The sequence below is a fragment of the Dendrobium catenatum genome, unplaced genomic scaffold (genome assembly GCF_001605985.2).
Source record: "Dendrobium catenatum unplaced genomic scaffold, ASM160598v2 fragScaff_scaffold_1125, whole genome shotgun sequence".
Classification (NCBI taxonomy): domain Eukaryota; kingdom Viridiplantae; phylum Streptophyta; class Magnoliopsida; order Asparagales; family Orchidaceae; genus Dendrobium; species Dendrobium catenatum.
Window position 1 is genome coordinate 1,036,678 of NW_021319587.1, and position 15,324 is coordinate 1,052,001.

A 15,324-nucleotide genomic window follows, 5' to 3' on the forward strand; every position below is an offset into this window, starting at 1 on the left:
TGAAAGTGTATGAGTAAACATAACATTCATAGCACCACCCGTTTCTATAACGAACATATATGTATTACACTTGATTGATATATTTTTCCTTCTCTAATCTTCGTCATTGTCTCTATCTACATCTTATGACACCTTGGTCTTCCATATGATTTCTTATATCTTCATTAAACAATGTGGTGTCAAAATAAATCTTCTTAATATTATCCTCCACTCATTTGTATTTTATATAATCTAAGAACATGATGTTTGATTTATACTAATTTTGCAATGCACCCTTTCTTATGACACATAAAGCAAACTATATCTCTCATATTCTTTAAAGTGGGCTTAACCTAAACTCTAAATAATGAAAGGCCAAGTCGAAAAGTAGATCTTTGGATGCAAAATGTGGATGTTTGGTTGGATTTAAATATGCTTTTAAAGGAGGAATAAATGATGAAAAGTATCCTCTAGTATCAGGGGGTCTTGAAGCTCTACTTCATTCTTAAGAAGATTCTTCAAATAAATTATAAATATGTTAGCTATCTACCAGTTTTCATCTAGGCAAATGGTTCTAGCCACATGATCCTCAAATGTATTCATAGAATTGACACTTGCATGCTTCTTTTCATTAAGGTTATCAAATGTTTATGCAATTTCTTTTATTTATTTCTAAGGACAAGAATATTTTACCTATTCTCTCCTCCTTTACTAAAATACTATTATAATACATTTTTGAAAGATCTATTAATTTTTTTTAGCAAAAGTAATTTTTTAATAGTCATCAATTTAATATTGATAAAAAAATTCATCAATTTGGTTGAGCTAATCTAGATATATCAGGATCATGAACTCTATTAGAGGTTGGGGCTTCAACCTTAGCATTTTTGTAGGTGCATTAAAATGTTAATGATTCATATGATTTTCATTTATATTATGGTATTTAAAATGGTTTCTCTTAGGCAGATGATCATTCTTTGATTTTTCAAGAAATTCCTCTTATAGGTTATTATTTTCGACATGATTTTGGACAAGCGATAAATTCTATATCCTAGTAGTCATGGTTAGCATATAGGTAGTTAGGTTCATGATCATCTCTTATCATTTATAGGAAATCTCCTCATTATGTAATGCAATCATTTTAACCATTTTAGCAAAATTAACTATTTGATATCCTAACTGTAACAACCCAAACTCTTAACTACCGAGATATTGTCCGCTTTGGCCTAAGGGCCTCATAATTTTATCCTATTAGTGTAACTTCCTAGAAGGTCACTAATCCCAAGAATTCTCTAGAATGAGCACACTTAACTACTTAATTACAGAGTTTTCTAATGAAAATCATCGATCAGGTAGATAGGATTTTAGAGGTGGCTACTACATGTTCAAGTGGCGACTTCTGTAATGTAGCACTTTGTCCTATACAGGGTTCAAGAAGTGGTTCCCATGGCATAGCACTTTGTCTTGTATGCCACTTAATTCTTATATTCTAGCTGGTGTATTACTTTAATACAATTTATAACAGCCTAAACTCTTAACTATCAAGATATTGTCTGCTTTGTCCTAAGGGACTCATAGTTTTGACATGTTGTGTAACTTCCCAGGAGGTCACCCATCCTAAGATTTCCTTAGGATGAGCAGGCTTAACTGTAGAGTTTAATAATAAAATTCCAACCATTAAACTGAAAGAAGCCTTGATGTTTAAATATTTAGCTTGTTTTTACTTAAGAGGTTTCACACTAACAAACTTAGGCAGCATGCTTACATGTAGTGAATATGTAATGATAATGAAATTCAAAAGTTTGTTTTATTATTATTTAAAGGTGCAATGGTGCTTGATACAATAATAAGCAAATATAATTTAAAATAGAGTTTTAGAATATTAAATAGTTCATTTAATGTAAGTTACAATTTAAAATGGCTAGTACTAAAATTCCTTGCAAGAAATCTAAACAAAACTTAAAAATTACAACGTTGAATGTCACACTATCGATGTAAGTTACTTAATTTTAATGTAAGTTACAATTTATTTGCATGATGGAAAATGCTTGAACATAACATTAAAGGCTTGTGACAAGTTGAACGCTAACTTACTTGTTCATTCATATTTGTGATCATGCTCTTTTGTTATTTAACAACTATCTAGTTATGAACTCAATTAAATTTTTGTTTAATAAGGGCTTGCTTGCTTATTTAATAATAAATAATGTTAGAATTGGTCTAAGTTTAAGATAGTGTTATTCCTCAAGACATCACACCTATGTAAATACCTACATATATATGTTATAGGTTGACGTATTAGGCACCTCTTGATGAGAAATTAAATCAATAAAGCTCTCTCTCTCTCTCTCTCTCTCTCTCTCTCTCTCTCTCTCTCTCTCTCTCTCTCTCCCTCTTTCTCTCACTTCCAAGATTCTTAAGAAGCTTCTTCTTCCTCCCAAGAATTTCATAACAAATAACTTATTCTATATTGTTATATCTTTTTTTATATTAAAAATTATTTATTTTATTAGAGGTATATGCATATCAAAAAATCAAATGAATAGTTAGATTTGGATTTAAATATTTTAACCCATATCTATCTTATCTTCTTAACTCATCATAAATTTTATATTTGAATGACCCATGAGCATCTTTATAAGTCAATATTAATCAAAAGACCTTGCATCTAGCTTGGTTCTCCAATGAAAAAAAAAGCTCTTCAAGCCATTATTCATGCACATCATATTCCAAACTATGCCATAATTCTATATTGTCAAAATGGGAGAACCAATACTTAGATGCAAAAGCATCTCAAAGAGTTAAAATCATATACCAAAACAAAACACAAAAGAAATAGAGCAAACAGAGACAAATAAGAGACAAATTAAAATTTATTTAGTTTACATAAACAAAGTCTATGTCTATGAGAGAGGAGAAATGACCTCAAATTAGTGCAGACAATAAATATGTTCACTAACTAATCATTCCCTAATCCCAAGTACACCTTCACTCAATCGAAGAGAAAACCCATAAAAACTTTCACAAAGAAGATTTCCTCAATTCAAGGTTTTCCTTTCTCATGCACCTTTAAAGGTAACTAGTTGGCACATTTTCAATAGTTCTTAGAATTGACTAAAATGAGATATTTACCTCTTTAATGACGAAGAAGCCTTACACAATCTTTGTTAATGAACAAAATACTCAAACGCTTTCCTTAATTGGAATAGGCAATGCAATCTCTAATACAAGTGACACATTTTAAATCAAAGTTCTCTATGACTTTGGAGGTAAATCAAAATACTTTAACATTATAATCTCTCCCTAATATAATCTCAAATATAAGATTACAAATATACAATGAAAATCTTAAAATATAAATACAAAAAAAAAAAACAAAATAAAGTAAAGTTGCAATTAAAAATAATCTTAATAGAAAGCATTAATACAATATCAAGTCTGAGATATTACAAAGAACTTAAAAGCTCAATGGTTAATTTTTTTGAACACATGAATAAAACCCAACAACCCCCCCTCCCCCCGAAAGTGGATCCCTTCCTTACTGATGAAAATTTTTCAATGAAAGTTTAGGTAAAGGTAGGTTGTCATGGTGATTGATTAGATAATTTGAAGTGGAGGCAACTAGTTGGCACATTTTCAATAGTTCTTAGAATTGACTAAAATGAGATATTTACCACTTTAATGACGAAGAAGCCTTACACAATCTTTGTTAATGAACAAAATACTCAAACACTTTCCTTAATTGGAATAGGCAATGCAATCTAATACAAGTGAAACATTTTAAATCAAAGTTCTCTATGACTTTGGAGGTAAATCGGAAGAATTTAACATTATAATCTCTCCCTAATAGAATCTCAAATATAAGATTACAAATATACAATGAAAATCTTAAAATATAAATACAAAATAAAGTTGCAATTAAAAATAATCTTAAAAGAAAACATTAATACAATATCAAGTCTGAGATATTACAAAGTACTTAAAAGCTCAAGGGTTAATTTTTTTGAACACATGAGCAAGAAAGATCATTACTAAAAAAATTCAAGAGGTTATTCCATATTAAGCATTAGTTTTTTCCAACTTAGATTTCATTTTGGAAAGAAAAATGAAAGTTGGGAAAGTAAGACAACGCAGTAGAAAAGCTTCTTGTGTCTCTAAACTAACCATTCCAAGATTAAAAGTTAACAAGTGCACTTCATAAGCAACTCCATGCTTATTCTTATAAAGCTCATTTATATTCATTTATTTGCATAATGGAAAATGCTTGAACATAACATTAAAGGCTTGTGACGAGTTGAATGCTAACTTCTTGTTCATTTATGTTTGTGAACATGCTCATTTGTTATTTAATAACTAGCTTGTTATGAACTCAATTAAATGCTCATTTAATATGGGCTTTCTTTCTTATTTAATAATCTTAGAATTGGTCCAAGTTTAGGCAAGTGTTATTCTACAAGATATTACAGCTATGTAAATACCTATATATACATGCTTTAGGTTGATGTATTAGGCACTCCCTGGATCAGAAATTAAATCAATAAAGCTCTCCTCTCTCTCTCTCTCTCTCTCTCTCTCTCTCTCTCTCTTCCAAGAAGCTCAAGAAGTTACTTCTTCCTCCCAATAATTTGATAACAAATAACTTATTCTATATTGTTGTATCAAATTTTTATATGTTATATTAAAAATTATTGATTTTGTTAGAGGTATATGCATATCAAAAAATCAAATGAATAGTTAGATTTGGATTTAAATATTTTAATCCATATCTATCTTATCTTCTTAACTCATCGTCTATTTTATATTTGAATGCCCCATGAGCAACTTTATAAGTCAATATTGAATCAAAAGACCTTGCATCTTGGTTCTCCAATGAAAAAAAAAAAAAACTCTTCAAGCCATTATTCATGCTCATCATATTCCAAACTATGCCATAATTCTATATTGTTAAAATGGGAGAACCAAAACTTAGATGCAAAATCATCTCAAAGAGTTAAAATCATATACCAAAACAAAACACGAAAGAAATAGAGAAGACAGACAAATAAGAGACACAAATTAAGATTTATTTAGTTTACATAAACAAAGCCTATGTCTATGAGAGAGGAGAAATGACCTCGAATTAGTGCAGACAATAAATATGTTCACTAACTAATCATTCCCTAATCCCAAGTACACCTTCACTCAATCAAAGAAGAACCCCATAAAAACTTTCACAAAGAAGATTACCTCAATTCAAGGTCTTCCTTTCGCATGCACCTTTAAAGCCTCCAATCCTCATAGAAACCCTGTACATGGCCAAAACCCAAGCCAAAATGATCCCTGCGTATCGCCATTGACCTCCCTCCATGGCATGTAGAGAGAATATACAAAAGGTAAGAAGTAAATTTTAACAAAAACAAAAGTAAATGAGCAGTAAAAACCCAATGAAACTCAAGCAAGCTCTGAAGAGTTGGCAGCCACCAAATTCGCATATGTTTGCAGTTACTATAAGTGGAATCAAATAGATAGAAACACGTCAACAGATGCACATATTCAAGAAAGGCATCCTTTATGTGGTCATTCCTTGCTGGTTCCTCACATCATAGCTTCCTTAGTGGGCTGCAAAAGCAAAATGATAATTAGTATTGAAAAAGCAAAAGCAAAGCAATAATTGAATAATGTACTAGCAGAGAAATAGTTGCTGCAGTTTTTTTGGTTTGCTGTTTCTTCTTATCAGCCAGTGCGCTCTTCATTGACTCAGATTCAAGCAGCTGAAGCATAATCATGTCAAAGTAGCAGAAGATTGAGACCTTGAAAACAACTTGTATAGGGCAGATACTCAGAAAAAGCAGGCTTTCAAGTGTTGTTTTGTATTTGTATGAATTATCAGTCTAATGACTTTATAGGATTTTCAAATCTGAATGGAATAAGGTTGGTCCCAAAACTAGCATTATCGTGGTTGTCATCATCATCATCATTAAACTTATTGTAATTATTTGAAGTTAGCTTGTTGATGAGATCTCATTCTTCACTAATTTTTATCGAGTGCTACTTGAGGTTGATAAATTAAAATTTATGCAAATTTCTTTGCAATTCTATTAATAATGTTTCATTTTTTCTATCTTTTTTTCCTTCTTATATATCTACATTATCATCGTTGTCATCATCATCATCATTAACCTTATTGTATTGAGTGTTACTGGAGGAGATAAATTAAAATTTATGCAAATTTCTTTGCAATTCTATCAACAATGTTTCATTTTTTCTATCTTTCTTCCTTTTTGTATTTCTACATTAATGTAAGTTATCCATCTTAGTAGTATATCCTCTACTCTAGCTCTGCTTTGTACCTAGGCTTGAAGTGAAAATAAACTATCATTTCTTTAGCTGATAGTACCCATAATCATCAATCAAGTAGTTAGCATTGGCTTAATAGAGATTAAGGCTTTGTTTGGGACGACTTTCTTACCACTTCTTAAAACATCTTTGTAGTACAAAAATTAAAATTTTTATACTAAAAAGCTGATTTAAGAAATAGTAAGAAAGTAGTCCAAAACGAAGCCTAAACCTACAAATATTACCATGATAAGTGATAAGATCAACTCATCCTGACACTATTTGCCTTACTTGTAAACCTTTCAAGTTTACACTGTCATATTTTCAGTAAGTACCATTTTTACAATTCCTCTTATATAATAATTCTCAATCCTTTTTTGCCTTCAAATTTTTAAACATCCTTACCAATACTCTAATTTATGTTACTATGTTAGTCTTTTCATTATCATCCAACCTACGCTAAGTTGAGCACCGATTGACTTACTACTCTCATAATTTCTCTCATATAATTATTCCTCGAACTTTTTTCTTTAGATTTTTCAAACACCCAAATCAATATTTTTATTTCTGTCGCTCTAAACTTATCTATCAATAATTTTTTTTTATTATGGAAGACTATCATCTAAAAGTAATATGTTAGGTGTGATGATTGGAATAAGGCATCATTGTGAGGGTGCAATAGGGCAGCATCATAGTAAAGACCAATCTGAATGCAGGCAGTTGTTTTCCACTATCTAAAGAGCCATAATAACCACACATGACTGCAAAAAGGCAAACTTGTTGCTCCTTTTAACTGAGCAAACAGCACTGGCTAAGTTTCTCAGTAAAGAAGTATTTTTAATACATACCATATTTGATTCATATGGTAGATTTAATAAATTATTTCTTCAAAATCTTTTTTCATTCTGAAAAAGAAGATTAAATATTGGGATCTTATGGCTCACATAAAGTTTTCACATATTCCTTTAAAATATTTACTCAAAAGTTTATAATTCATAGCACTAAGGAAGTTTTCTCCAAAGAGGACTTGAACAAAGAAGAAAAATAAGAAACACAAAGAAACAAACATTAAGGCTTTGTTTGGACTGAAGAAGCGAATGAAATCAAATCTCAAAAACTTTATAAATTGATTATGAATCTGCACACATTGATTGATTTAAACTTTATCAACTCTTTTTTTCATTTCCTTTTGCTCAGACTGGTTTCCATACTGAAGCCCAAACAACTGGTTCCTCCTTCCATGTTAAAAACAGCCCTGATGAATCTCCAGATGCTGGTAGAAGAGACCAACCTAGCTGATATCTCTTCAGTAAAGCCTTCACATCATCAATAGCATCTTCGCTGAAACTCGCCGCGACGAAAGCTTCTGATAATCTCTTACACCATTGAGTCCCCTTCTCTCTTCTCTCAGCACACTCAGCATCTTCTCCACAAGCCAAAAGACCAAGTATACTCCTTGAACACTCCCTTTCCAACATAAGCCTCTCATTGCTAGTAGGCACAAAGCTCTCTTCCAACATCTCAAAAAACATACTGTAAAATCTCAAGCATTCTTCAAAGCACTTGAAGAAATCATCTCTATTGCTACTGAAATCTACTTCTTCCTCCACAACAGTAACAACTCTCGGCCGAAGAGAACTGATCATTCGAACAAACTCTTCCCGCCTTTCTACCCCTACTCTTCGAAAAGCTCCTATGCAATTCACAGCAACAGCTTCATCTTCCTTTACTCCAAATTCCTTCTCCCTCAGTTCAGATAAACTGGAATTCCTGTTTATGACATTGAATTCAAATGGTACTCCCATCAACCTCGCAAATTTCTCCATCCTTTGGCCTATCTCCTTCATCACAGATCCTCCCGGGCCGCCGCCGATGACTACAACAGAAAGCTTCAAGTGCGGCGTCTCATCGCTACGGGTCGCCAATGATTCAAGTAAAGTAGGCCATTGGGTGCAGTAAGTGTTACTGATATCAATTATGTGAAGCTTTGGCTCACCTTCTAAAGCCTCCAGGATTGCACTGTTGGCAGCTACATGACCAAAGGTTGTCCATGGACTTACCTCCTGAAACTTAAGAATCACCTTCCTCGCCGACTCGAAAGAATGGCTCTTCTCAGCTGCAGAAACAAGAGTTCTGTAAGATTGCTCGCCGGACTCTGTCACCTTGCAGAAGAGAGCTTGAAGAAAGTAAGAAGCTATCTTTTGCTCACAATCTCCATAAGGGGAAGCAAGCTCATTAAGCATCCATAAGATATGCTGAATCTTTGCAGAATCCTTATCAGAGATTGCCTTTGCACATTCCTTGAGAAGATTGGCTGCCCATTTGTTTGCAACACTTGGATCACCTTGTTGAAGAAAAAAATTTGAATTTTGCATATTTTTTTCTTAAGTGGTCATGGAAATGGTGAAGAGGAGAGTTTGATGATATCAATGTCAATATATGTAAATTAAAGGAAAGAAGAAGGAAGAGAGGGAAAAAACTCATTAAAAAAGAAAAAAAAGAAGAAAACTATTAGTTTAAGAAAGTCTATGTCATGAAGATGGTTTAGTATTGTCATCTATCTTATAAATTATATTGGCATAACCATATCAATAACATTGTTAAATGATCAAATCACCATCACAATTAGGTGAGGTTGTTGTTTCCATTTGTCTAATAAATTTTTTTTATAATTTTGTCAATTATTAGCCATAGTCTAATTAAGCCATTTGTTGGATATGATATTAAAGTTAATTAAATTAACCAAGAAATAATTAGTTTACTTTCTTCTTCTTGCTTGATAGTAAAAAATATCTAATGCTTTATCATTATAGATAATAATTGTAAATTAAGCGCTCCAAAGATTATAATTAAGATGTCCTCATAAAATTTTACTTTTTTGAATGACAAACCTCAAACAATTCAAAGAAGATATAAGTCTTATAAAGCCTCAGAATCATAACTTGAAGTTTAATGGTACTAGAACAAGATACACTATAGGAATATCTTAATTTACCGGCACAATTATATCCCCTGGTAGAAGCTAGCGGAGGTGTAACCGGTGGATATTATGCCGCAACTTAGCAGCGGAGTTTACCGGTGGCAAAACCGTTGATTTTTATAATTGGAAATGACATTTTATCGACTATTTCAAAGTAGACAGACTTCCACCGAATAAATAGTAAATAATTTATAAATTTAGTGCTCCGAAGATTAAAATTAAACTCTCCTCTCATAAAAATTTTCACAATAATAAAATAAGATAAAGAAAAAATTTGTTTTTATAACAAATAATTTCATCCCAAAATATAAAAATATATATAAACCTCTTTTACATAAAATATTCTCCATTAATTGGCCCTTAATTAGAATATTTAGCTTGGAGTACTTAGTTTAATGCAAGTGTTCAATCAAATTATTTTTTTAATCTTTGAAACCCCTCAATAATACACCCACTTTCTATAACGTCAAAGGCCTTTTGCAAAAAACCATTCCTTCTTTAGCTTTTAGTGGCTAATTGATGCTATTTATTTATTTATTTTTTAGCCTCTTTGGTTAAACCATATAATTTCTCTCCAATATTTTTTTTTTTAGAAACCTAAAATTTTTTGAAAAAGATTTACCCTCAATATAATATTTAAAATTAAATTAATTATTCAAATATTATACTAAGATTAAAATAAATTAATTTATTTTGATATTTATGCTAATAAAAATTTGGTCATAATATTCATATTTTAATCATTTTTCTTTCTAAAAATTCATAAATATGTAGAAAATTAATCATTAAAAAATAATTTCATAAGGGATATAAAAAATAAAACAAAGGTATCTAAAACCTTATTATCCTTAAATGAGAATAAACAGAAGATGACAAAAGCTAAGTTCTTATTCTTCTTCCAATCATTAGAAAAATGACCAAAGCAAAACTCCTATCATATATGAAAAAAATAAATAATAACAACATTATTATTATTATTATTAATTTGTTATTTTTCCAAGATTCCAGTCATATGTGGATTATTAAATTTAAATAATTATGAAAATATTCAGATGGTTATATTAGTTTAATGGTAATTAATTAATGGGCAGAAAAAAGAGGACATGAAAAGTTAAATACTGCAAAATAAAAATTGTAATATTTATTTTGCAATACTATTTGTTAAGAAATTGACCTAAAAAATAAATATTAATTTTTTTTAAAATTAAAAAGTTCAAAATTTGTAAATAAGATTTTCACTCATTATCTGAAATTTTGGAGGAGAATTTCTCAATTTCTTTTATAGAGATTATTAGTTGTGTTTTGTTGTATTATATTTAATGTAAAATAATATATGGTTGTTTTATAATTTTTTTTTAATTTATATAAGTGATGAACCTATCTAGTAAAAAATATTTAGAGAGAGACATGAATTGGTTAAATAATAAAAAATATGCTTATAATCATACAAATAATGAATAAAGTTAGTTAGAATTATCTTTAATATAATACATTTTTTATTTTTGATTAATTACATAATGTTTTTAAACAATTATGCATATAAAATTTTAAATCAAATTTAAATAGTAGTTAATTATTTACTATGTTGACGTAAAAACAAAAAAAAATTAAGAGCATCTTACAAGATAGCTACAATTAAATGAGAGGATTTTTTTTTTTTTTTTTTTCTTAAAGACTAGAACTTTGTGGGTATTATGAAGTCAGCCAATGATATATCCCTTTAAGTTTTTTTTTTTTTTTTTTTGGGAAAATTGAAGGCCCCTAGCCTATTTTCATCATATTAAATGAGAAAAAATTACAAAGAAACATATGAGAGCAAGGCCTACTCAACATAGTAGAACAAAAATTGGCATTGCTCAGTATACAAAAAGAATATAAAAAATTATAACTAAGTATGTCCAAAAGGAAATGCTAAAAAACTAGCAAATAAAAGGGGAATGAAATAGTTTTGACTTAGATGGTAACAAAAATTTCATGTTTACGATCAGCTCGTAGCACTAATAAATAAATCATCCGATTGCCTGAGCCGAGGAAGTGAAACCATCCAGGGTGAATTCAGAGAGGCCAAAAAAGGGGAACCAATCATCATTACCTAGTATACAAGTAAACCAAAGAAACCCATAACATCAAAAGTCTCCATAAGTGAACACCAAACAGTTTATCTCAAGAAGTTTTGTAAAACAAGCCAAATTTTCTATTTTGAAAAGCTTGAGAGTGGCATCACGTTTAACTTTCCAAATAAATGAAGAGTTGCTCTTAATTTGCAGCCCATATTTCATTGAATTACAAACCCTCCATAGATGATAAACCAAACAAAAAAATAATAGATAGAAGCCATCCTTAACATTAACAGGTAAGGAACTATCACCTTTAATAAATTCCAGCACCTCACCAAGTTTAGGCCGTAGGGTGAAGGATGAGAATAAAACATAAGATTACATAATGATTAATAGGAAACATCACATTACAAAAAGAGATGAGTGAAACTTTCTAGGAAAGCCAGGGAAAGACCACAAATAGGGTTAATGTGAATGTTTCTTCTATTCAAAGCATAACCAATTTAAATTATTAATTATCCTAGGCTTGGCCTTCCCCTCCCGAAAGCAGCAATTAGAAACATCATCATGGATGAAAGCAGAAGAAATTAACTGCCTAATTGCCACATAAATAGAATGGGAAATAACCCATTACTTGTTACATAAAAAATCTGCCACTAAAAAGAAAGATTAACCAAGGAAGTAATATTAGCCACAAATACCATAAAATAGGGTTAATATGAATGTTCTTTTGTTTAAAGCATATTCAATTTTCAGATCCACCTTGAGGGCCAACCATCCTTATATAGAGAAATGAATTGAATGCCTTTTGTGCCAAAGAAACTATTGCCAAGGGAAAGGTACAACATTATCATAAAGGATGCAAGTTTTTATCCTAGGCTTGGCCTTCCCCTCCCAAAAGTAGCAATTAGAAACATCATCATGGATGGAAATAGAAGAAATTAACTCCCTAATAGCCATAGGAATAGAGTGGGGAAGAGCCCATTCCTTGTTATGTAAAAAATCTACGATTAAAGAAGTAGGACTAAACAGGGATGGTAGGCAATATTTTTGTAAGCGCCCATGAAAGATGAATTCCAAAAATTAACTCCCTAATAGCCATAGGAATAGAGTGGGGAAGAACCCATTTCTTGTTCTATAAAAAAGTTGTCACATAAGATATATTTAGAAGCACTTGGAAAAGACGAATTCCAGAAAGACAAATATTTTTGCTTACAGTATCTAGAGAAAAGAGAATCCTTAATGATATCATGCCAAATAATGGAGCAATTGTAAGCATGAGAAAGATAAGAGATGGAACATAAGCCAAGACACCAAGAAATAAAGGTTTTCAAGTTTCCTTCTAGGGTATAAGATAGATCTTCCTAGCTTAAATGTCCCCATGGAAAAGGAACCGGGCATAAGTTTTGTTAAGAAATTTGATACAAGTTTTTGAAAAAATAGATCATCTAATCCAATAGGCAATAATATATGCAATGGTGAATTTCAGAAACTGTAATCTACCTTCCATAAGAACAAAGGCTTACATTTTAAACCATCTAGAAGAGAAGCCACTTTACTCATCAAACCATGAAATTCAGCAATGTGATTTTTGTTGAGAGGGGAGGCATTAGAAAACATAATAAAACTTTTTACAAAATTGATCTTCGGGATAGATACAATCAAAAAAGAATTAAGGATATTATTGAAAGATGTGATATATTTGTTGTTAGCCCTCCCAAAGACTAGGAGGTAATCAACATACAAAGATGCATAATGTTCATGTTGCCAACTTTTAGAGTGCCAAAAGGCCCATCTAACATAGCATCATCCAGGCATTGTGAAAGAGCATCAATTGCAATGCATAAGAGAAAAGAAGATAGGGGACAACCATATCTCAAATCTGATGATGAATTAAAACATCACTTTAGGCTACCATTAATACATAAAGAAAAAATGAGCATTCTCAATATAGGCCTTGATTCAGCCAATGAAAATATTGGGTAAGCTCTTAAGTTTCAACCTATTAAGAATGAAATATTTAGAAACCATATGAAAATATTTACAATAAGATACCCGTTAACTGAAAGGTCCCATTCCTTAGCACGTTGTTCAACCTCTTAATTAGAGAAGTGAGTTGTGTTGTCAACTGGTTGCACAAAGTTAAGAGGGAAGGTAGTGGAACTAGGTTTTTTGGAGGAAAGCAATTTTTTCCAGTTAAGGGATATCTCAAGTTTAAGAGATGATAATGAAGAAGGATTAGGTTTTGTTATTGAATATAATAAAGGAGATGATGGTAAATGTAAAAAAATCGAGGTGTAGAAGGCCCCCAAGAAGAGCATTTTGTGAAGCAAAGTTGCTTGGTGTTTGCTAAAAGATTGGAAAAGAGAGAAATAAGAGGCGCGCTATTTCATGTGATAAGAAGGGGTATCTAGGGGTTTCTTTTTGTTTATTTCCTACTTTGATGTAAACAAGATACTTAGAAGAGCTTTTGTAATAATTATTATTGTCAATAATCAATATTTGATTTTTATTTAGTTATCAAATATTTGATAAGCTTCCATTAAATAAATATATAAATATGTAATATTTTTTGTTATGCAAACTAGTATTCATGCCAATGACCTTTTATGGTCAGTTTTATGCAAAAAATCACCAAAAGTTCCACTCTGTTGGAATGCAAATTGGGGGCTTAGTGTCACATAATAACTTAATGATAAATAATAAATCTTAAATTACATAACTCATATTGATCTCATAGAGACAACATTTTTCATCTAATTAAGCAAAATATCCTTTCACATCTATCAATTTTTTAACCAAACCACTAAGGCTTCATTTGGGACAACTTTCTTACTACTTTCTAAAATAATTTTTTTATAAAAAAAATTCTTGAATTAAAATTTTTGTACTAAAAAACTGTTTTCTAAAACTTTTTAGTAAAAAAAATTCTTGAATTATAAATTTTTACAAAAAAAAGTTCGCCAAAGCAGAAACCTGAAATAACTTATCGAATTTGACATTCTTGGCATGCAAGCTTCAACTTGAAGAGAGATTTTACGAAACATAGCCATCCTTCGCAACAATTTCTTACTAATTTCTACAGCAGCTTTTTGGTACAGAAATTTCTTAAAAATAACAAAAAAAATAATGACAAAAAGCTATACCAAATAAAGCCATAATCTTTCAATAAAGCAATTACGAATTATAACAACAAAGGATATATTCATTTATTTTATGAAATCACTAGCGAAAAATCAACACGCTAAGACAATGATCACCCATCATAAAAGCATAGAAAACTAATTATATTAAGGCTTCCTTTGAGACGTTTTTCTTACTACTATCTAAAATAATTTTTTAATACAAAAATTTCTAGTCCAAGAAATTTTTGTTCTAGAAAGTTATTTTAGAAAGCAGCACCTGCCCCAAACGAAGGCTAAGGTTTCCTTTGAGATAGCTTTCGTATTGCTTTTTATAACAATTTTTTAGTACAAAAATTTCTAGTTTAAGAAATTTTTGTACTTATTAGAAAATTTTTACAACAACAAAGGATAAATTCATTTATTTTATGAAATCACTAGCGAAAAAATCAACACGCTGAGACAATGATCACCCATCATAAAAAGCATAGAAAACTAATTATATTAAGGCTTTCTTAATTTGGGACATCTTTCTTACTACTAACTAAAACAACTTTTTAGTACAAAAATTTCTAGTTCAAGAAACTTTTGTTCTAGAAAGTTGCTTTAGAAAGCAGCAAGAAATTGCCCCAAACGAAGGCTAAGGTTACTTTGGGACAGTTTTCGTATTTCTTTATATAACAATTTTTTAGTATAAAAATTTCTAGTTCAAAAAATTTTTGTACTAAAAAACTGTTATGTAAATCAATACGAAAATTATCCCAAACAAAAATTAAATCTAATTTTAAAATTAAAACATTTAAGTTACTTTGGATACATGTGCCTAGAAATATATCTGAAATGAAATTTTGATCATAATGAATCTCAATGA

General features: G+C 30.4%; 1 protein-coding gene across 1 annotated transcript; it reads right to left on the reverse strand.

Moving 5' to 3' along the window:
• Positions 1 to 7,305: 7,305 nt before the first annotated feature.
• Positions 7,306 to 8,707, reverse strand: LOC110095590 (protein SHORT-ROOT-like). The gene has a single exon (XM_020821191.2). The coding sequence runs from the start codon at positions 8,667 to 8,669 to the stop codon at positions 7,488 to 7,490; it is 1,182 nt and encodes a 393-aa protein (XP_020676850.1). The 5' UTR covers positions 8,670 to 8,707; the 3' UTR covers positions 7,306 to 7,487.
• Positions 8,708 to 15,324: the final 6,617 nt, after the last annotated feature.